A 24,025-nucleotide genomic window follows, 5' to 3' on the forward strand; every position below is an offset into this window, starting at 1 on the left:
TTACTAGAGAGCATAGAAAAAGTTACAAATAAGCATAAATATTTTGAAAATATTATTTAGCCCATCTGCAGCTCTTTATATAATGCTGAGTGCTATAAACTCCTGTCTTATCCATTTTTTATCATTTCCAATATAAGTCACAATTTGTTTAATGACTAAATGCAACGAGACAAGTTTTGAATGCATTAATAAGTTCTCTACTAAAAATACATATATTAAAATCCATGCATTTCCTAAGATTACAAGGATAGAAGAGGTAAAAGGAATATGAAGACCAAGGTCTGGAAATTCCTAGAGAACTAGCTTTGAATTGTGCTGGAAGAGTCTTTCTAGGTCAGATATTATCCTACACCCTCTTCCTCTGATATAATGGTTAAGCTCATTCTTCACTACTACACACCTAACTTGACTCAGGACTGTGGTGTTGATAAGATACTGTTGATGTGTATTCCTATTATTCTTGTCCTTTCCTCATTAACTCCAAATAGATTATTCTAATGCAAGAGTGTAAAAATACATTATCATATAAGAACTTCCAAGCTACTGCACATATTGATAATTTACTTTATTCAGAATATATTCATTTTCAGGATATATTAATGACATATTAGTAATTATTTTTATCAAATTACTGTGATATCTTATCATTAATCATGTCATTGTTCCTCCACTTATTGAATGTTTGTTGCCTGTCCATTATAAACCAAGTTTTATATTTTAATCATCAAATAAAATAATGAATATGAGAAAATTTCCATTGTATTAATAAAGATTATATTCCTTTGATAAAGGTATTAATTTTTAAAAAATACATAAAGATGCAAGTTTGCAGCAGTGATAGCTGTCATGAAGTTGTGATACATCATATGCCGAGAATACACATTAAGAATTTTTCAGATTATCTTTTGATTAGCATCTACACTTGCCCTGTTTTGTGTCCCCAAGCTGGAAACTCACAAACAACAATTCTTAGATAACTTTGTCATCTGGTTTTCCTAACAAGCATCATTCACAAGAGTCTTGGACACAAAAGATGGCATCAGACTCTCCCCAACCCCTCCTCCTGATTTATGGCTTTCACTTGAGAAAAGATGAGAATGCAGGTTCCTAGTAGCATCTGTTGAGTAACAGCATTATAAATTTGGGTTCCTGAGTTTCTACACAATATGATGGCACATGGTTCCAATAGCTGCAATGGCAATGTCAGAACCTCCAAGAGTTTAACAAGAAGTCCATGGGAAGTTCTTACTGAAAAGTAATGTTTTAGGTATCAGAATGCACAGACAGTTTGCTCTGCCTAGAACATTTTTTATTCTCTCATTTTGAAGGTGAAACAGCCCTATATGGAGGGATATTTATTTTAGGAATTGGAAGAAAGCCTATGTGATTGAAGAACCAAAAGCAAGAGGAAAGAGTAGTGAGAGATAAGACTTGAAGAGGAAGGAAGTTAATGGAATATACAATATGCACGAACTCAAAGTAATTTAGGATAGTAGAAGCCATTAAAGAGTTTGAGACATGCATATTTTCTGTTTCAAAATTTTAACTTGGTAATTGGAATTTTGCCATCAGTGATAGTCACACAATATATGAGAAGTTTTGTTGTAGGCATCTTGAAATGGAGTCCTCACTCTTTGGGTAGAGGGCAGAATGTAGTTTGCCCCACTGTGCTACATAATAATAATGATAGCAACAGTAATTATCAGAGCATTGTGCATAATACCTCCATTTTCGAGCACTTGCACTGTAACAGATATTGTTATAAGCATTGAGCATGTTCATGTTAGTTCTAATAGAAAGTGGAGAAAAGGTTTAGTTTTTCCAATTGATAAATGAAGAAACTGAACACTAGTGTTTGGAAGTTAACTCTCTCCAGAAGTCAAATTGCTAATTTGATTTAGTATTGTCCTATTCATTCCAATTTTGGCCTGGTGTTTTTCTGCTCTAACCACCTTGAAAAAAGACCAAAATATCTGTTATGAATCATTTATTATCAAGACTCAATGTAATTTATTATCTTTCCTCTCTCAATCATTTTATTTCCAAGATATTTAACCTCTAATTCCATCTGTTTACATGGTTTAAATATGGGGTAAATGGACTTGAAAAAGGGGCCTGGTATTTGCACAACTAAAAATATAGTAAGATTATTACAATGGTTAGGATGTCATATTCACCAATACTTTATATATTTTGTGACACACTTTCTGCTCCCTTACAGTTCAGTTCTGGAGTGACTGGTGTTTATGCACACACTTCTCCATTTCCGTAGTGAACTCAGAAACTAGGCTCAATTTGACAGCATTGGATCATCTAATTCAGGAAAGAAAATGATGTGAATTAGAAATAGACTGTGTTTTTTTTCATTTAATGCCATGATTTTTATAATTGGACCTACTATTAATACTTTGTCTACTAGAAAATAAGGCAGCATTATTTGTTTTAGAGTGTTAGGGTAGAGTATGAGGAGACCAAATTGTACAGATAAATATGGAGTAGATCATTAAGGGCCTTGGCTACTGGGCTAATAATTTAGATGTTGAAGTAGCATGAAGAGCCAGCAAAGTTTTTAATAGATAAATGGAATGATAATTTTTTTTTTAGGAAAACTTCTTGCATCATGTGGCAAGATCACTGAAAGAAGAAAATACCAAAAGCAGGTACATCACTCAGGCAGTTATTTCAAATAAAATATAAGGAACAAAAAATAGACAGTAGTGATGGGGAAAAAGTAGAAGATGAATGAAATGTGTCAAGTAAGTGGAATAGAAAAGACCTGATGACTAGGTATGAAAGAGAGGGTCATGTTCTTATTCAGCGGAAAAGCAAATATGGACAGGTGATTAGTAGCTATAAGGAATGTGGATGAGTCAAGTTTCAGGCATGCTGAACCTGAGACACCCATGGAACCTTCAAGGAGAGATATGTGTGAATAGTTGGACTCTGGTCTGCAGCTTAGAAACGAGATCTAGGCTGCTGGCAAAGATTTGAGTTTGGGTCAGTGTTTTTCCCAAAGCACATTCCACAGTTTTAATTGCCTAAGTGAATGAGTTTTATTTTGATTTCTTCTACTGTCTTTGTCTATCTGGAACACAGATATAGATTTGCATGTTAGTTTTTTCATGAAATTTACTTTTTTTCCAAATCTTAGACAAAAATTATTTTTTTCCCAAATCTTAGGTAAATCTTAAATCCAAGAAGATAATTCCTTTACCTCTGGCACATTGTTACTTACCTTACCTTGAGAGGCACTCATATAGTGAGTAGCTAGAAATGATGAGGATCTGAACAAAGACAAGGAGTTGGTAAGGAGGGAATGCTCTTAAAAAATATTAAGGTGGTAGAGTGGATAGGACTGATAGGCATGACAATCTACAGAGAGTGGTTGAGGGTTTTCCTGAGATTCTGACTTGAGTCATGAAGTGTACACTGGTAGAATTCACCTCTAAGAAAATCATACATACAGGAAGTCAAACAGTTACTGCTAGTATTTGAAGTTAGTTTTACTGTGGGTATTTTTAGTTTAATATGCTTATGGTACATTCAAATAAAGATGTGGGAATATACTCTAAAAATATAGGTTGTACTAGAGACATAGATTTGGTCTAGGTGTGTAGGTAAAACTGTGGTTATGGTAATATTTATCCAGTAAATGTAAAGAATTAAACACAAAGAATAAGAGAGTTGGAGAAGACCTGATGCCAAGAACATTGGTTAAATGATAGGTGGAGAAAGAGAAGCCAATATGCCAGGGTTAACATTTGAAATATTTAATATCTATAAAATAAAAATAAATCTATGAATCAGTTGTGTTTGAAAATTCCCTTTAATTCTCCAGGAAATTATTGGTCTATCTACCTGCCTATCTATCTGTTCTTCAACTCACAGCATAAATTTTAGTACGAGTAATTGATTAAATTAGTCTAATGATTTTCAAATCACCTGTGGAGTTTGGTGGTGACTGGTGTGATCTTTGACTTGGTATGGTTGTTAGTATATGAACATCACTTGCCTCTGAGTTATATTTGACATAAGGGACACCACCAAACTCTTCCAACAACTTTCCTACTTAATTTATACTCATTAGGTAACTTTGAGTTTCAATAATAACATCAAGGATATTACTCATGGTCTTGGTTAATATTTTTTCTTCTCATACTATAAGACGAGATTTCTATTTACTATTTCTGTATTATAAATTAAATCATGAATATAATTCATTATCATATTATATTTAACTATATCAAAGTCAATCCTGCAGGCAAGGAGAGGCAGTGTAGCATGGTGATTATAGGAAGACCATTGGTTGTAACATCCCAGTGCTTCATTCCTAACATTGTTATGGAAGTTTTAAAGAATATCTCTTTTCCTCTGTTTTCTAATGTGTGAAATGGGGATTGTAGAATTTAAATGAGTTCATTTATATACATAATCAGGCCTGGAACAGAGCCTCTATTTTTATTGACAAAATTAGCATCATTAATACCTGTGAGATTCTGGTGGGTTTTCATCCACCTAAATGGAGGGATAGTTCTTAGGGACAGTGCAATGTAAGATACACAGAAGGGGAAACCCCTAATTCTATACTGCTCTTCTTGCCTCCTCTATCCCCAGCAGCCTCCTTCCTATGGCTTATTGGTTTGTGTTCACTTATGCCACCATGGCCTCCCCTTAGTCCCACACACCCAAAACCCCTTTTTCAACCTCTCCTCTGCTTTCTCACAGCCCAAAGTCCATACAGTGCAAGGAATCTGCAGTTTCCACCACAACCTTTGAGATGGCAGTTCTGGGGTTGTGCAGACTGGCAAGTGAGGTCTGCTATCTCCTCTGCTGGTGTCTGACCAGGGGCAAGGAGTGTAGCTGTGTGAGAGCTGTGGAGGTGTGAAGGGCAATAGACACCTTTTCTGTTCCTGATGGTTCTTCCCACAGCCTGATGGGCCTGGATGGGTGGTATTGCTGGAAGGAGATGTCTCCTTAATGCAATGGCTGTATGGGCTAGAAAGGAGTGGCCCAAACAGTGCCTTTGATGTGGGGCTTTTAGGAATTGACAGGCAGCAAAGTCCCTCATAATATGAGAATTATCATTATTACGAATATGATTTGAATCAGAATTTTTTTCTGATTTCAGGTAGTGTTTACCAAGAAAAATGGAGCAAAAGAGAGCCATTTGGACTGGTTAGCGACTCTCCCACCAATTTTCCTTCAGAAAGACTTCTTCCATCATGAATGCTTAGTTTGTCATTTATATATATTCTTAATTATAAATTTTCATACACTTAGCATCAACACATTTTACAATCTGTACTGTCTATTACTTTAGCTTTCATAAGCTTTAGAGAGTTTATAAAATTATGTAAATTTGAAAAATATCATCTCATCACAAGTCTTTGGAAATGTAGACTGGCCAGATACTGCTTTGAGGTTTTAAAAATAAGAATATCTAAGAATTATTTATTTATTTTTCCCTCTTCTGGGATGCAAAATTAATCTTGTCTCTAACTCTAATTTGGGGTTTGGCTTTGTTCTTTCTTCTTCCATCCCTCCATTTACTTGCTTCTTGCCTTTTCCTTTCTCTCTCCCTTCTTCTCTTGCCCTTTCTTTCCCTAATGACTTTAAGTGGAATCTTGGTCCTAATGTTTCATTCATAATTTTCTCAGCATCTTATGAACAAGTCACTGGCACATGCAGAACTTGATTTCAGTGACCCATGCTCTCTTGTTCTCCTTTTCTGAATTTCCTTAATTCTACTTATTTCCTGTGTATAAAGTTATAGATTTTTAAAATATCATTTGCAGATCATTTTTCTTTAGATGTCTTTTGAATTGCTTACCAAAATCATCATGTTCTTGATTGAACATGTATCACATTTTACTTACTTTATTTAATCACATAATCCAGTCTTTAATACACTAACTCTTCTCACAGATGTATAGACACTTAAAAAGAGATCACATCCTTTTAAATTTTTAATTACTTCAGATCTTTTGCAAACTATCTTTTACTCAGTCATTGCCCAAGAGATATGTGTTTGTCTGTTACACAGAATAATATTAGAAATCAGTTTTACCCCGAAAATTCAACTCAAGGCCATATATTCCATCATCCTGCTTGCTAGCTTTTCTGCGATCGATGAAATTGCATAATAATGTTCGCAGCAGCAACTCAGGGCACAAAGCACTACAAAGTTGAATGGCTTGGTTCTTAAAGACACAGAATTCAATCCAAATACACACAGCCTCCTTTCTTCGTGAGGAAAGGCAGGGTGGCTGTTCCAGCACTCCCAGTGGATATTCACTGAACTAGGCTGACTACTGAACTGCTGGAAAAGCTCATTTACAGAGGACATTCGGCCCAAGTGGCAGTAAGGAATGACACTTAAGTGAGTGGTTAACACTTTTATTTCAAAAAGCAGAATATCTTATATAACACTTCTGAGAAAATAATTAAGATACTATAATTAAGCGAATCCTATATTTCAACACAATAAGAATGTATAGAAACTTTCAAATGTGAGTTTATTCAAACTTTACTGAAATACAATGCAATTTAATTGGGAGTTTTAAGTGGAGATTTCTGTCTTTCACAAAATGAAAGCTCTTTTGCAGTTTTCATTAATTTATTTTCTTAAATTTACAGCCTTGATGTATGTTAACAGGGTTTGATCTTTTAATGTAGAACATAAATAATACATTTAATAATTTTTGGTGTTATATGTGCCATGAAATGTCCATTTTCCTCTTTATAACCAATACAAGACAAAACTAACATTAGCACAAAAAGGAATGGAAGCATCTAAAAATCTTATTCCACTCAAGTAGCATACAGTCTGAGATTCAAAACAGATTCTTCCCTGAAAATTGTCATTGCTCTCCACCCCCTTGGAAAAGGAAAACAGAACAAAATGTGGAAACATATATGTGATTCATTGGTCCTCACTGGATTTACATTTTTTCCTGCATAGACGATCTACACTAAATGTCTAAGCCTATGGCTTACTTTCTTTTTTTTTTTTTTTTTGGCTATGATCACATGACCTATTAAATAAAAACTTCTTTTAAATGTTATTTGTTTTTCAGTTTCTACAAGATGTCTCCTACCACTACAAAAATTAATGGGCACTTTTCACATCAATTGCACATGAAAGTGGGAAACACATTTATAACCTTTAAGTTTTCTGGTGTTTACATAGAAATCTCCATTCCTATTTCTTAAAAGTGTGGCTATCTCAGTTTATTCTGGAATCTCCCTGTTTACCAACTTAGCATTTAGTACTGACTATTCAGTACTAAGTATGGCAGTGTTTAGCAGTGTGCATATCTTTTTTCCTCCTTTTCCTCTGGTCCCCATACATGGGTCCAGTGTTAATTTTCACTTGAACTTTATTCACTTGAAACTGTTACTCATTATGTCTACTATGCTTAAAAGAGGTTGACTCACAACTCAAAGACTCACCCACACACACTGAAGAAAAGTTTCCATTTTGTAAAGCTAGCATTCATTATTCAGTATTTTAATATGCCATAGAACTTTCCATTTAGAATTTTACTTAAAATATATATTCTTCACATGCAACTGTCATAAAAAGGAAAGAATATCTTTTCTGATTTCAAACCATCAAAGTAGATTTTTAAAACTACTTTCCAAACCCCAGGAGTAGCATACTTGAAGGGCAAGAACATCAGTATCTTTAGAAAATGAATTGGGAAAAGTCAAATTGGATTCATATTTGAACATTTCTTAATGGTACCAATGAATCCAACTAACTGAACATGTGAGTAACTACTATTAACACTAATGTAGTTATGTAGCTACCTGAAGCGAAGCTGCATCTCATTCTTTCAATTATTGAAATTGTGTAGGCAGGTTGTTTAATTTGCCTCATCTCACTGTCTCTCTAACAGCTTTTCAGTGCACAGATTGTTCAGAGCGATTCACAACTGTTGCTGCCTTCAAACTATATACTACTTTAAAAGGTAGCCAAGAAATAATTGTATGTTGTACTGAACATAAATAATTTGTGGCTTCAAATATGTTCTGACACAAAGCCTGCCTGCCCATTGTAGAAATTTTGTCAATTCATGTGAAAATATTTACTACCTGTAACCATAGATACACAAATCAATGTGTGTGTATGTAACATTATGTCAGTACTACATTTGTTACTGTTTTTGAGATTTCTTTTGGTCTAGATTACTGTTCTGTCAAATACCTTTTATTATTATATAATACTACAGTGAGTGTTTGCTACAGTAAATTTGCAATTGTAATCATAATTTTTCTGGGAGTATTAAATTATGTCTTAATTTTATTCAAAAGCTTTTATTTTTAAAGCAATTAACTTATTGTTGATTTATATTTACCATTCAATGTTCCTGAAACACTAAAAGAATATGCTTACACATAACTCTTCCATTATAGCACATTGCTTGAGAGTAGCTATTTGATATAACAGGCATTCAGTTGCGTTTTCAAACCAAAGAACTAAAATTATAGCAATTTCACTTGAAATCCATAAATCCATGCACAGGATTGTGTTCAACAGAATCACTAAATGCTATTTGTTATTCAAAGATGAATGAATCAATAGAAAAATAGAACTGATAAATCATTGGCACTTTAATGCAGAGTGGAGAGAAAAAACTAATAAATCATGCATTTCAAGCACTTGTTTTCCTTATGGATGTTTGAAAACATAAAACATGCAATGCTGAGATGCAGGTCAATATGAATGAACAATCCCAAGACTGCTCAGAAGCATTTCATTTTATACCACAGGCTTAAAGAAACACTAAGGAAAAGTAGTAATTCTGTGATTTCTTTAATAATCAAAGAATCCAGCCATGCTGTGAACATTTTAAATGGTGATCTAGGTCATTTCATATTTCCAAATAAACATTTGAAATGTCATAGAGATGGGGCTGGAGTACGTGAGTGGGAGGGGGCTGATTGCATGCATGATTTGCTTCAATGAGCTCAATATCATTGCAGGTACCAATTTTATACTAGAAGGGAACTGATACAATCATTTACTTTCTTCAGTGCACTTAACTGTTCCATTAAAAATTAAAGACATCTATATTTATAAAGGACCAAATAACCAAGAAATTGCCTATTGAGCTTTGTGCTCTATGACCCTATTTATGTCTATGAAAGGTGAGAATTTTGATCATAATAAATGAGTAACTCACTCTCTTCCAGTAGTTACTTGTCAAAAATTAATAATAAGAACCATAAATTTGTTCCACAATGCTTAATTAATTATGCATTAACCCCATTTCTCTGAAGCATGTTTTCCTGAACTTTGGTGGGAAACACATTAATTAGGCACATAGTTTAAAACATCTATTTGGTTTTGGTGTGATTATAAATTTTCTTCTAGATTCTCATGCAGAAGGAATAAAGCTGCCATATTACCACACTTCACTGCCAAGTAACATATTTTCATTCATTTTTTGGAATTGAAAACCAAACTAAACAAAATAAAAACCATTTTCTATTTTTCAGTACAAGAAATTTTTATACCTGATATTTAAATTTCTACTCAGAAGAGTTAAGTTGTTGAAGGAAAATCTATTTAGATATAGCAAGATATCATAGACAACTATTTAATAAAACCTTTGAGTTAAAAGTGTCTCCTTAAGTCATTGGTCAGAGATCATTGATACACTGATTCTAAAAGGGGAAGTATAGTAATCTGAAATTATGATCATTGCAGCATTACTGATTAATGCTTATTGTAATTGGACTCACTCTGAGACTGGTGTTTCCCATAGTATTTCCTTTTCATGTTTCACAGGTTTTTCTCACAGATTAATAAATGGAAATTGAGTGAGATGCAGGTGGGAGACATAAAACTCTATGGGAATGCATGCAACAAAAATATGCAGTACCACTTCATGTAAACTTCTGCTTTCTTCATGCAAAGGTGCCTATAAAAACTGAGACAATAAATTTTCTAATAGCTGAATTTTACATTAGCTCAGAAAACAATCTGTAAACCAATTCCATGATTTGCATGAACAGGAGACTTGAAATGGTTCGAAGATTTCCAGCATAAATGTTCCATGGCCCAATTATGCTAATTAAATTTCTAAGAACAAAATGATAGAGAATTATTCCTTGCTTCGGTTTCTTGTTCTTTGACGAGGGAGCAGAATAACCCGGTTTTGGAGGAGGGCCATCAGCATTGGGCTTGGTTCTTGTGTGTGATTTTTATCTAGGAAAAAGAGAGAAAGAGAGAAAGAATAATCTGCAAATACAATACTGATTTCTGAGAATCTCTGCTAAAGCTAATATTTCACGAGTTACTGAAAGATCACAAAGGTAAAATGTTGTTTCAGTTTTTTTTTTAATTTCTAACATAGTTTTAAGAGAGATAAGGATATATGCATTTAAATATCCCAATGCTAAATATACTAACAAAAAATAAAACTTAGCTGAAACCTTGTTTGTAGTACTGTAAAACCCCCAAACTCTTTATTTAGGCTATATGATTACCCAGTATAATTTCTTGACCATTAGTTATGTATTATTTATTGAAAGCAGGAAAAGATGCACCATTACTATATCCAGAGTACCAGTGATGGCCCCACATTAAGATGTGCTTATTCGGGGAAACTTATTTATCTTGCTAATCAGATTGTTTTCTTTCTTTTAACATGAACTGCAAGGTTTAATTTCAAAACAATCATTAAGAATGAAATCAAAGTTAACATGCATAAAAGGTCAGAAATGATGAACTAGCTTTCTAATTTGTTAATTAATTGGTAATAGAATAGAATCAATATGAAAACCTGCTTAAAACACTTGGAGAGACTGTTCTAAAGCTACTCGTTTTGATTTCTTTAATATAAAACTACGAATCACCTTAAATGAGACAACCTTAAAGTAGATTATGTCTGCAATTTTCTCTAATTCAACTCTAAATTAGAGAAGACATTTTATGAATATATGCTATGCTCAAAGCTAATTGAAAGCAATTATCAAAGTGGCATTTTGTCTGTGGACTTTAAGATACATTGTAAGATATAAATGATTCTCATTATGTAATAAAAAGGTCACATCTTGCCTTTGGGCTAGTGACGCTGAGAGTTTTTCAAAAGCAATCTGAGACATTTTCTTTAGCATACTGCGACTAATACAAGAACCATCGCTTATTAAATATCAGTGTCACCTGCACAGCATCCCTATCAGAGATGAGTATTTCTTTCAAAAAGAAACACCGTCTCATTAAAACCTGCAAAAATATATCTCTTAAAGTGCATACCTGACATTTTCAAGTTAAAATGATATCCTCACTTGTCATTCATTAATAGCAATGAAACAAAAGAAAAAAGTTTGTCATGTGAACAGGATCATTAAAATTGGTACTAGGCTTTTGGCAAATGGAAATTTACTTCACAACCTAGAAAGACAGAAGTGAGAAGTCTTGAAAGAATGAGCAACTTTATTTAAGTCCATTAGAATCAGGTTATACTAGAAGGATTCAGTGTTCTTCTTTTCCTGTAAAAATAAATTGCACTTGTAAAAAGGTCACAGGTTAAGTGGGCCCCACATATCTGGATTTTTGACTTTATTATAATTTTGTTATCTTAAGAAGTGGGCAAATGATAGCCACACAGTTAAGATGCCTAAAATGTACCTCTCTATGTAGATTTAAAAGGTCTCCACCGGATTTTCCTTCTTAATGATTCAGTTTTAAATACACTGAATATTAAGCCATTGATTTTTAAACTCCTCTGGATTCTAGTTTTAGGCAAGATCTAATACAGTATCAGTTATCATTTATTCATTTTATAAAATTTATTCAGCCTCTACTATTCTTTGACATTGTACCAAGAACTTAGAATAAGTAGACAATACACAATCTCTGCTCCAAGAAATTATAGTCTAGTAAGACAGAGGACTTGATGAAGCATATTTAATATTATTATTCACACTAAAATAGGAGGCTAAGCAAAGGCACTGTATTTTTAGTGCTGAAAATGAAAATGAGACACTTTACACAAAAAAGTGTCATTTTAAATGAGTACCTGGGGAAGTGGTTATTACATATTTCTTACATGATAACCTTAGAGTCAAATGAAACAGCATGTAAAATTAGAAGACATATTTCTGATTCACAATTGCTAAACTAAATCCTTTAAAAGTATAATAGTATAAGGACCTTTCAGAAGATGAGAATTTTAATCCAATTGTTATTAAGACTTTGGAAGAAAATTATCTTTATAGTCATAAATAAAATGAGCATTGCTTTATGACAAAGTATAGACAAGATGCCGCAAGTTATTGTGTGTGAGATTTTTTTTTTTTGTTCCGTGTTTTTTAGGTATTTGAATTTTTTTGGATCATAAGTATCTTTATATTGACATCCTTCTTCAGAAGAAATCATATGTTCTAATTCCTTTGAAAATAACAGAATATCTCATTCGATTCTCTTGACAGAATGTGACTCTGTATCCATGTTACTAGTATTCACTTCTACTTTTCAGTTTCGAAAGAGTATAACAGCCAGTCCTACTTTTACAATTATTCATAACCTGATTTTTTCATTGTTAATTGCTCCTGTGGTGAAAACACACAACCCTTTTAAAATCTAATTTTATTTCTGTAAAAATTAATTCCATATCCTTTTTTAAAATTTTGTTTTTGCTATTCAAGAAAATGAAAAACAATTGGTTATTTCCCTCTTGGTCAGGGGAGGTCACATGGAAGAAACTAGCATTCATGAAATATTTATTATGTGTCAAGGTTCTCTGCATACATCCCCTCATTGGAAAAATACATGTCTTTGTATATTGGGCAGAAGCAAAAATTAACCCATTATAAAGCTGGAATGACTGCAGGAATATAGAACATTGCCTAAAACTGCAAGGTAAATGTTGTCATCAATGGAATGGTCCTCCTATCAAAATTCTTCATGTCTCCTGACCACCTACTAGTTTGAAAGCAACAGCAGTGGAAGAAAGGCATTTCTGCTGCCCATGATTTTTCTATTTCTGTCCTACTATTTCAAATTGATTTTGGTCACATCTAAAAATATGATGAAAAAATTTGATTTTGGTTTTTAGTTTTATGAAACAAGGACTTTTACATAGAAACCAATAACCAGATCAAAGATTATAAGCATTGTTTTTTTCTTTTAATTTCTGTTACATTGCTAAGGTTGCATAATGTGCTAGCTTTACCTCATTAAAAATGACAGCACAAATATATGCAAGTATTATTTGTCAATTAAAAATATTAAAAAGAATAAAACATTTATTTGGCTTTTACTCTGGGCTGAGTTTTATGTCCATTGTTTGCTATCTGGGGACTTTAGGGAAATTGCCATTCATTTCTCTCATTGATATTATAAAGATTTTAATAGAATGTCTCGTGGGTTTCTATAAAGAGCAAATAAATTAATGTACACAAAATGCTTAGAATGCTGCTTGGCACAGAAAAAGCACTCATTAAATGTTAATTATTAGTAGAATTAGAGTAATGTTAGAGTGTTAAAAACCATTTTTCCACAAAATGAATTAAATACAGTGTACCTAAAACTAACACAAAATTAACAGAAATTACTTACATATATGGAGTAAACTATTAGAAGAAACAGTTTAAAGAATCAGAATGGTTGTATCTGAGGGGTGGACCTGTGACAAAGTATTATTGATGGGACAAGCTTATAATTATAGTTTTAAAAATGTTATCTTGGTTTAAATGTTAAATATTTTTTTAAACATTCCCTATGCAATGATACTGTTGTATCCCAGGGTCCTTAGTTCTCCAAATGCAGTCCGAAGATAAGGTTTGACCTCATTCTTAGAAAGGCAGACTCCCAGAACTTAATCAGATTCTTCTTTGTAACAAAAATCTCACATAATTTATATGCATGTTTAAATTTGAGAAGCTCAGGTCCATATGTCATTTTACTTTTCTTCCTAAGAGGCAAGGTCAATACGACAATATTGACTGAAAGAAACCAGCATCCCGAAATATGACTGAGAGTTAATAGTAACAAATATTTAAATTACTTGTTAACTTAATTCTTAATCTTCTAGGTACCAGCTTTATGCTGGAAATTCCATGTTTAATAACTTTTTCTTAACCTAAGTAATTTAAAATATTTGTTTTGTACTCATAACTCTCAGTCGTATTTTGGAATCTTACAGTCTAATGACAGTGACAAATATGTAATAATAGAATGTGTATATGTTGTGCTACAGATATCCTCTTGGTATGCAATGGACTAGCACACACACCCACACACACCCACACACAGAAACTATTAGGCTCATGGTAGAAGGACAATGATGTAATTAAATGAGTTTCAGTCACATCATCATAAATTAAGGATTGGGTGTCAGATCAGAGTCAGGAAGAGGAGGTGGACAGTTAATGTTGTAATTCCGAAAAGAAGTGCAAGAACTTTAGTTATGGCGGTGTCAAATAGAATGCAGAAGGGCACATATTTAAGAGGTATTCAGGAGGCGTAATATATAGCATGAAGCAGTGGATTGGATGTGTGGTGTATTAAACAAGGAAAAGTTTCCAGTCTGATTTCCATGCTTTGGGTATTAGTTGTTACTTGTAAAGTGATACTATTTATAGCAAAGAAGCATTTTTGGCAGGGGTAAGAATCAGAAAGTTAGTGAAGTCAGAGTTGGATGTGACATTCTAAAGGAAAGGTTCAAGGTCTTTTGAAAATATGGGTCTGGTGTTTAGAATGGGGAATAGGTCTTAGATTTGATTCTGCTGCATGTATAGTAATATCTTTCGCTTAGATTACTGAAGAATGGTATAGCAAATAAAAATAGCAAATGTTAGACTTTGTTACTGGGGAATACAGAAATTTGAGGATGAATAAGGAGAACAATATCCTATGAAGAATATGAGTGCAAAGAACAAGAGAGGTAGGAAAAAAACTAGAAGAAAATGTAAACATTTCCAATCCATCTTCAGTGTGGCTTATTTCTCTTCTGTTAAGTAGGGTGAAACCTTTGCATTGCATTAATCTAGTAATAGGCATGTGTATATGTTAGCTTTGTGTCACTGTGACCAAAATCCATGACAGAAACGACTGAGAGGAAGAAAGGTCTATTTTGTCTTCTGCTTTCAGGGAATTCAGTGCATACTTGGCCAGCTCTATTTCTCTGGGTCATAGATGAGGCAGAACCTCATGGCAGAAGGGTGTGGTAGGGGAGTGCTACTCAGTTCGTAGCAGCCAAGAAGTAGAGAAAGGAGAATTCAGGGAAAAGAAAAACCTTTCCAGGACACACCCCCGTGAACTATTTCCTCAATTAGTTTCCACCTTCCAATATCCATTCAGTTATCAATTCATTTGATGGATTAATCTACTGATGAGTTCAGAGTCCTAATGATCCAGTTGTTGACTAAAAGCTGCACCTCTGAACCTAACTGCATGGGCAGGCGGGGGGATGCTTTCGACACATGGGCTTTTGGAGTGGAGAGGACATTGCAGATTCCAAGCCACAACAGCATGCATGCTATGTGGTCTGCATATAAGTGACATAAGCTATTATAATTAATCTAATTCTAAACACAGAAATAATCTCTTATATTTGAGAGCAATATATGTAGGATCTTTAGGTAAATATCCATATAACTCTGAGGTTGGCAAATATTTTCTGTAAAGGGCTAGAAGATAAATGCTTTAATACTGTAGGCTATGTGATCTTAACCTGGACAACTCAACACTGACACTGTAGGTCATTGGCAGTTTTGACTATTTGTAAATAAATGACTGTGGCTAAGTGCCAATAAAATTTTGTTTAGGAAATTAACATTTAAATTTCATATAATTTTCTCTTTATAAAATACTACTATTTTGATTTTTTCAATCATTTATAGATGTGAAAACCATTCTTAACTCTTTAGCTGTACAAGAATAGAAAGCTGATCATATTTGACCCATAAGGTCATAATGTGCTAACACTTGATGAAATTAAGTCAAATACTAAAAAGTAAACTTAGAATTATGAAACATAAAGTAAAAGAAACAAATTTTAATTTATAATCATGATTTATTGGGCTAATAGCTAAAAGATGGAGAAAAGTGAAAATAACTTTCTATGTTACATCTTTGCTTTACTAAATTCTACCATTTGGAATCTGTTTTGTTAAAAATCTTAATTGGATTATATACTAACTGTCTTTGATTTCAGCACTACACCAACTGATAGAATTTGGCTTAAGTGCATAAAATCTTTAATTGATTCTCATTGTTGTGCACTAGGGTGAGTTTAATAATGTGATTCTTTGAAAGTACCTCAGTGTGTAGCATCTTATTTTAAAATAAAAGTAAGGAGCCCAGGAGCTGGGCATGGTGTTGCACGTCTGTAATCCCAGGGATTTGGGAGGATAAGGTAGAGGGATCACAAGTTACAGGCCAGCCTCAGCAATTTAGCAAGACCCTGTCTCAAAATTTAAAAATTAAAAGAACTGGGATATAATTCAGTGGAAAACACCCCTGGATTCAATTTTTAGTACTAATAAATAAATAAACAAATAAATGAATAAAAATGGAAATATTCTCTCTGAACCAAGCCAAAATTTTCTTTCCCTACTTCATCTCTCTAAGAGTTCATTATCACTGAATTTATTCAGCTACCTTAAAATAAATGGGGTTTTCAGGAAATAAATGCCATTGGATATCTGTGGGCAGACTTAATTTAGCAATTATCTAGAACATTAAAATCTACCTCAGATTGTATCCTTTCAATAGTGGAAGCTATTTTGAATTCAAACATGTAGCTGAGCCATATGACAGCAGGGATAAAGTGCATGCTGAATTTCTCAGGTCCATAACTGCCAAAAAAGAAAGGCAATGAAACATAATTTTCTAAAATCCCTTCCCAGCTTCTTTGTGATTCTACCCATTATTTTCTGGAATGATAGTAATTTCCAAGTTTAATGTTAAGGTCTTGATCTAACATCAAATGCAGAGAAATCATTGTGAAGATTTTAAAACAAAGTCACTAAAAAAATGAGGTGAGAGGTTTCTTTGCTGATGAAATTCACAAGCATTTTAAATATGTATGGAAAAGAAGAACCTTTTCCTGAAAGTAATGGGCTATTTGATCATATTGCAGGAAAATAGTCATAACTAGATTTGAAATATCTTTTAAGATATAAATTTTATTTTCCATTCCAAAATATTTTTATGGCTCTAAGTTGGTTGGCAGTGAAGGTCAAAGACATTTGAAACCATTTTTATTATTCCAGTGTCTCTATGGAGAAATTATACACAACTTTAACCCTGTTTTCTTTCATCTTTCATGGGACATCTTCAAATAAATGGTCACTGAAAAAAACAAAAAAAATCACAGAACAAAAGAAACATTTTGGGGGGCGAGGTAAAAACTCCCCTTCCTGATTATAATCAAAGTATAGTCACAACTTGAGGTTTTACTTTTCTTAATGAATGTTTCATATAAAATTTACTATGTAGCTTTCTCATCCAGCATAGGGCTTAAGGTTATGGACTTGGGATATGACATAGGGTTTGACTCCAACTTTGGCCAATGGCCAGCTATAAGGTCTTGGCCAATGGATATCTTGTTTTTGAGCCTTAGTCTCTGTTTGTTAAAGAAGTAGAACAGTAGCACCTATTTTGTAGGACCACTGCAAGCAACAAATGATACATGTCATACATATACTTCATAAATGTTTTATATTATTTTTAGTGAAATTATGTACAGTTTAGTGAAAACCACATTTTGCTAAGCCATCTACTATCTGAGATGACAAAGTTTCAAAATGTCTTGGTGGCATTGTGAAATTGCATATTATGGGTATATGCTTTCTCTGTGAAATACCTGTCAGCATTATTCCTGCCAGAGGGTAGTTTACACTTCTACTCAAAGGAAAGATTAGGATGAAAAAAGTGTGCGGCATATACTAGCCATCAGGAGTCCAGTTCCTAGATTCAGTCATATCATTTTCTATTTGGAACATTATAGCTGATCTTAAAGACTTTGTTTCCCCTCCATGTTAAAGCATTACTTGTTAATCAAATTGGATACCCAGTTGACACCTTATCCATAAAAAAAATATACTGCATGCTGTAATGATAATTGACCTTCTCAACAATGTGTCCAGGACCAATGATTAGGGAGTGCAATTCAGTTGAACTAGTACTAAAATAGATGAAGAAAACTACCCAATTGTTTTCTGGATTATATTTCAAAGAATTGTTCTACCATTATTCAGTTACTCAAAATGATTCAGAAACCAGGATAATCCTTGATACCACCTTTTTCTTACCTCCCATACTCAATCTATTATCAAATTCCATTGATTTATCCATCAAATATTTGGGTATCTCTTGATTTTGCTCCCCTACCCCCACCCTTTAATGTTCAATTATAGAAGTCCTCTAACTGGTCACTGACTATCATTTCAGTCCATTCCCAGAATGGTCTTTTCACATGCAAATAAGCTCACAATACTCTCCTGATTAAACTATTTTTTAGTTCTATGAGACTCTGAAACTAAGGCTTAAAAATTTTTCCTTTGGGCTTCCGGGTCCTGCTGCTCTGATTCTTACACAATTTCCTGCTTGGCCCCACATCTGTTTCTGTCCCATACCATCCTTTTTTCTCTCAGATCCTTGTCGCTTCAGGCTCCTTCCCACACTGCAGTTTTTTCTCTGTAGGACTCTCTGCCCTCCCTTTGGGCTCCATCATTTCTTCACCATCTTTTCTTTCTCAGGTCAACTGTAAGATTTTTGAAAACTTTCTGGCTCTCTTTTGACTAGATCCAATCCTTCTCTGTCACTCCCTTATTGTACCATCGGACCACAGTATTATAGTTCATAGTACCATGAACTTTTCCTTCATAGACATTATATCATTATTAAAATCTTATATTGTGAGAATATTGGGTAACCTATACCTGCACTGACTTCAGAAATCACATTTTGTTTTGTTTTTCTTTGTTCTCTTTCCATTGTAACACTCTAGGACGAAATGTCAGCACTTTGTCAACACATCAAGTTGATAAGACTGACATTATTGACATTAATAATATATGCTTTGTCAATAGCATTTGTTAAATGACTCATCAATATTCTTGACATGACGGGTAAAATAGCTGCCTTCTTTTATTAATTTTATTCATTAGTTTGAACATCTTACTTAATACTACCCATTGTGTTCACCCCACAGAATTATTAGAATGACACAAAGAAAATATTTGAATTTCTTAAGTATCCTCCAATGAAACATGTGCAATATGTTCTGAATATTCAAAGAGATGAAAACAATAAGTTAATTTTTTTTTCAGTTTATTTTCCTACAGGGGTTTTATATTCATATTTTTATTTGAAACATGTAGGAACTTCTTTAAAACACTGTGACAGTTTTTATTAATGGATAAGAAGGCTCACTCTTTAAAATTTTTAACACTACAGATTGTTGCCTCTTAATAAAAAGCTTAGAATATGCCGTTAGCCTTATTTCCTAATTTTAATACAGTAAACTCAAAGAAAATAAAGAGCTAAAGTGTGATCAGAAGGCAAACGTGAGAGAAAAGTTATGCTTCTATAATCTGTATCCACCAGAAGACAGATATATAACTACTGAAAGCAATCAAGGAGGGGGGGTATAAAAAATCATGGAATGAGACAGACATCATTACCCTATGTACATATGTGATTACACGAATGGTATGAATCTACATCGTGTACAATCATAGAAACAAAATGATGTACCCGGCTTGTGTACAATGAATCAAAATGCAGTCTGTAAAACATAAAAAAAATTTAAAAAATAAAAAAGCTGTGAAATACTTTATAGTTTCCACCAACAAGGTGGAAGGTAGTACTTCTAACTGTACCCATTTGAGAGGAAGATACTTAAGTTTGAACTAGATGTGAATATTGGTCCTCTTGAAAGCATAAAAGTCCATTAGTTACATTCAATTTCATTCCTCTTAGCACAATTACAGTCTTCGTTCATATCAAGAATGCAAAAGTCATTGTAGATTTAGCATGTCACATTTAATTTTTGCAATATTGTTTTCAACTGGCTTTGGCCTTTCTGTTGGAAACTACAAAACTGAGGGAGTATTATCTTTTAACCAAAATGAAATTAATTTCTCAAGATTGAAACCAATAACTATTTCAAAATAAAGAATAGATCACCAATTTATGCTTATTCATAATATTAAATAAAATCTATTAAAGAACTACAAAAAGTTAAGCCCCATTATAAACATAACATTTGGGATAGCTTTTAAAATATAAAGTAGGAAGAAAAATCTTTAAAATATTTTTGTGCAAAATGCAATCAAATTTAATCAGTTTGGCATTAATTAAGCTCTAATAATGTACTTCAGTAACTTCCCTAAGTAGTGGATCCGTTTCCCCTTCATCCAGGTCGATTTGTGCACATTATGGTGTCATCATAATTTTAAAACATACTGAGAAAATGACAGAGCTGCAAAATTAAATAAATGATTAATGGTATTTTTTTTTCATGTTTTGTACTAATAGGTATTACTGAGCCTTTAATTTAATAGAGCTGTCAAGCTCATGGGTGCGACAGATCCAGCTATGAACCAAAATGGAAATTATATATTCCAGAGACACCTAAAGATGACACTTTGGAATATTTTAAATTTTAATTAGTAGGTGCAATTGTTTTGTTCCCCTGTAACCACTGCAAATTAATTGGAAATTAGTCTCATCCAATCTTTTTTTTTTTTTTTTTTTTTTTAACAACCTGAAATGAAGAGATTGGTGCTTTACACCTTAACATTCTTGTTTGGGGGCCAGAAAGCACACATGCAGTAAATTGCATTGTCAATTACAAAAACAACAACTGTTGTAAAATTAGGAAAAATTATGCACAGGTAAACAAAACTAATTAATGCATAAGTAACAGGGGAACACACAAAATAATGCCCAACTAAACAGTAACATGTCAGTCTTTGGAAAAAAATTAAGATTTAGAAATGTAAATTTATGCAAAAGCATTTACCAATTAAGATTTAGGTAAAACGATGCTTTTAATGTATGTTTTATTTAACTGCTTTTAGGGTCTAGTATCACTCACCCCTTGAAACATGCAGTGTGCCCACTAGAACAGCAGTGGTTGTTTGAATGTTCTGAGATGGCAGAAGACTGTTATTTAATTTTCTCCAGGATGTAGGCTCATTAAATAACAAACTATAGCATTTCCTTCTTTCAAGGTTCTCATTATTCAGTATTTAAATATTAGACACAATGCAATTTCTAGGCACACCAAAATATTCATTATCTTCACCTACCTGTTAAGTATTTTCCTCCTGATAATTTATGGGTTACTATTTTTCTTTCATGACTAAAAATACAACATGTTCCCTTGTTGAATTTTTTTTTCTTCTTCAAAAGTAAGTCATTAGAGCAGCTTAACATTCTCGAAAAAGTGTGTCTATCAAGTCAGCAAGTGTTAAGTTACCATAGCTGTCTAACTTTTAATGAGGAAAATAATATTTTTATCAAATTTTCAAAACAAGACTGATTACTAGGAAATCAACCTGGTGCTTTAAACATTATTTAATAATATTTAATCAGTTTAATGCAAGGGTCTTGGGAGATTCAGGTTAGGTAAATTTGCAGATAAATTTCACAGTATTGTATTCTGAATAAATTTTAACATAATTTACTTTTTAGATAATTATTAAGGATGCTATATATTGCAGTAAAATGTTTTTTCCAAAATGAGCTTATCTGTAAATGATAATGTGAAAACAATAAATCACTACTTTATTTTCATAAAATTTAAAGATTTTAGCCAAACTTAAAATGTCAAATTTTGTTCCAACATCAAGTAACATGGATTTGACTCTTATGTTCCTGCTGCATAATTCAGGATTATAAGGAAGTTGGTCTAAATTATAAAAATGAAGAAAATCTAGAGGCATTATTAAATATAACAATATACACCCTAAAATCAAATGCTTTCTTCTTGTTGCTAATTGTTGATATATAACAATTTTCACCAACACTTAAAAATTTCTTTGTGATTTGTAATAACTGGTTTTAGGAATAAGGAAACAGTTACAAGAAGATGAAGTAACTCTGAAATCCAGAAGTCATTGATATAACAAAAAACCTAACCTTGAACTCTGGCCCTCATTCCTACTTTCTACTCATTGTGACACACTTTCTTAACATAGCAATCTTCCTAAGTCGTTTTTTCCCTCCCTCCTTACAGGAATCGAATGAAACACTGCTTTCAAGGAGTGAAAAATATTTTTAACTTCTGACTGCATTTAATTTCTGCTAAAGTGCAAGAAAAGTTGACTATTTCACTTGCAGATGCCAGCTTGCTCAAAATAACTTTTAAAATAGTAAAACCTAGAATAGGTTTTAAATAAAAAGTCGAAAAACAGAAGTTTTAATAAAACTTCTGTAATAAGAGAGGAGTAAGACTGTAACTTCTCATTTGTTTTTAGGTCTCAGGTCTGTGGTTGTTAGCTTAGGTATTAGGTGTAAGGAGATCCACCTACTGTAAAAAATGGTAAATTCTAGGTGTTTGCCTACTTCTCAGAATTGCTCCATTTTTTTCAAAAGTCTTTCCCTGTGTACTGTTTAAATTTAGGCTTTACCAGTTTCTTGGCAGGAAACAGTTCTACCTTTGAGTTGATATTAAGAAAACTTTATTATATCTTTAACTAACAATCAAAAGAGAGGTATAGGCACATACACTATGGGGAAAATCAACAGATATCATTGTATTTTCTAATATGATATTAGGTGAAATGCTTGTTTAAATAGTATTATGAAATAGAAAGCTTCTTCATGATTTTCAACTTTGAAGCTTTGAAAGGATCATTAAAGCAGTATCCTCTTAAAATGGCTTATTTTTGCTTTTCAAATGTAAATGTTCTCTGTGGGGTTTGCTAGGTACAGAACTACTAGAGAAAGTCCAGGTGGAAAGGAGTCTTATGAATGGAAATTTATATATCAGGTTTAGATTTTCTTGTGTTGGCTACTTGTTTTACAACTTGATGTTCCCTTTTTCATCACTGTGTATTGGAGAAAGCTTCAGAAACATGGCATTTCCTCTTCTGAACTTTTTATCCTTAGGCAAACAGGCTTAATGAACTGATGACAGGTTTAGGAGTAGAAAAACAGGTTAGAAAGTTCCAGTCACAGAACTCTTTGCTTCTTGACCTTGTATCACCTAACCTCGCCTCCAGGTCTAAAAGTCTCCATACTAACAGATAACTTATAGCAGTCTTAAAATTCTCTGCCTACAAAGTAATTGAAAATAAAACCCCCATGTGGTCATATATATCATTCCTGATATAGAGAAAGCTCTAAAATCTTGATCTTATATTTAGAGATAAGTAAAAGAACTCTGCTCTGCTTGGGGCCACATTATTTTCTCTCAAAAAATGAGGTAAGATGCTGTCTCAAATTGGCTGGATGTAGGACATTGGAGTAGAAAAAAGGAAAGAAGTTTTCTCAAAATTACTATAAGATTAAAGATTTATGGGATTTATTAGATATATTTAATATTTTTATAAGTGATATGGAAATGGAAAATATATTGTGAAATCTACAAGTTAGTGGATAGACGTGCATGGGTAATGGGCTGATAAAATGCTGACTCATGGAGAGAATTCAGTCACATCTAAGAGCAGCCGTAAGCAATAACATCTAAGGAGACAGGATGATTCCAGGTCTAGTCAAGAGGGAATAAGCACACTCCACTCTGTTGCTCCCACTGAATACAGCTACAAACTCTGCACACCAAACCTCAACCTGAAGATGCCATAAAGTAAACGATTACACACAGATTAGGTAAGAAATTCAGAACATGAAATTCTACAGAATTAGTGATGAGTTTCCTGCTGTTGTTTCTCCCCTCTTGTATCTCCTGGCTTGGACTTAAAGGCAGCTTCATTATTTAAATTGGCACTGCATACCAGGATACGTAGAAAGTTCCAAAGAAAATTCCATCTTTCTAGTTGAAGGAGTAGGAGAGTAAAACCCTTAAGATCAAAGAAAGTTGGGAAAATAAGT

At 33.1% G+C, this 24,025-nt stretch overlaps 1 protein-coding gene across 10 annotated transcripts in view; it reads right to left on the minus strand.

Annotated features, from left to right (window-relative positions):
* Window positions 1-6,972: 6,972 nt before the first annotated feature.
* Window positions 6,973-24,025, minus strand: part of Dgkb (diacylglycerol kinase beta) — a 640,490-nt gene continuing 623,437 nt past the window's right edge. For all 10 annotated transcript variants that reach the window (XM_047561038.1, XM_047561039.1, XM_047561044.1 and 7 more), the window contains one exon: window positions 6,973-10,216. In XM_047561038.1, coding sequence (XP_047416994.1) covers window positions 10,181-10,216 — 36 coding nt within the window. In that variant the 3' untranslated portion in view covers window positions 6,973-10,180. The remainder of the gene's footprint in view (window positions 10,217-24,025) is intronic.

The sequence above is a fragment of the Sciurus carolinensis genome, chromosome 8, assembly GCF_902686445.1.
Source record: "Sciurus carolinensis chromosome 8, mSciCar1.2, whole genome shotgun sequence".
Taxonomy (NCBI): domain Eukaryota; kingdom Metazoa; phylum Chordata; class Mammalia; order Rodentia; family Sciuridae; genus Sciurus; species Sciurus carolinensis.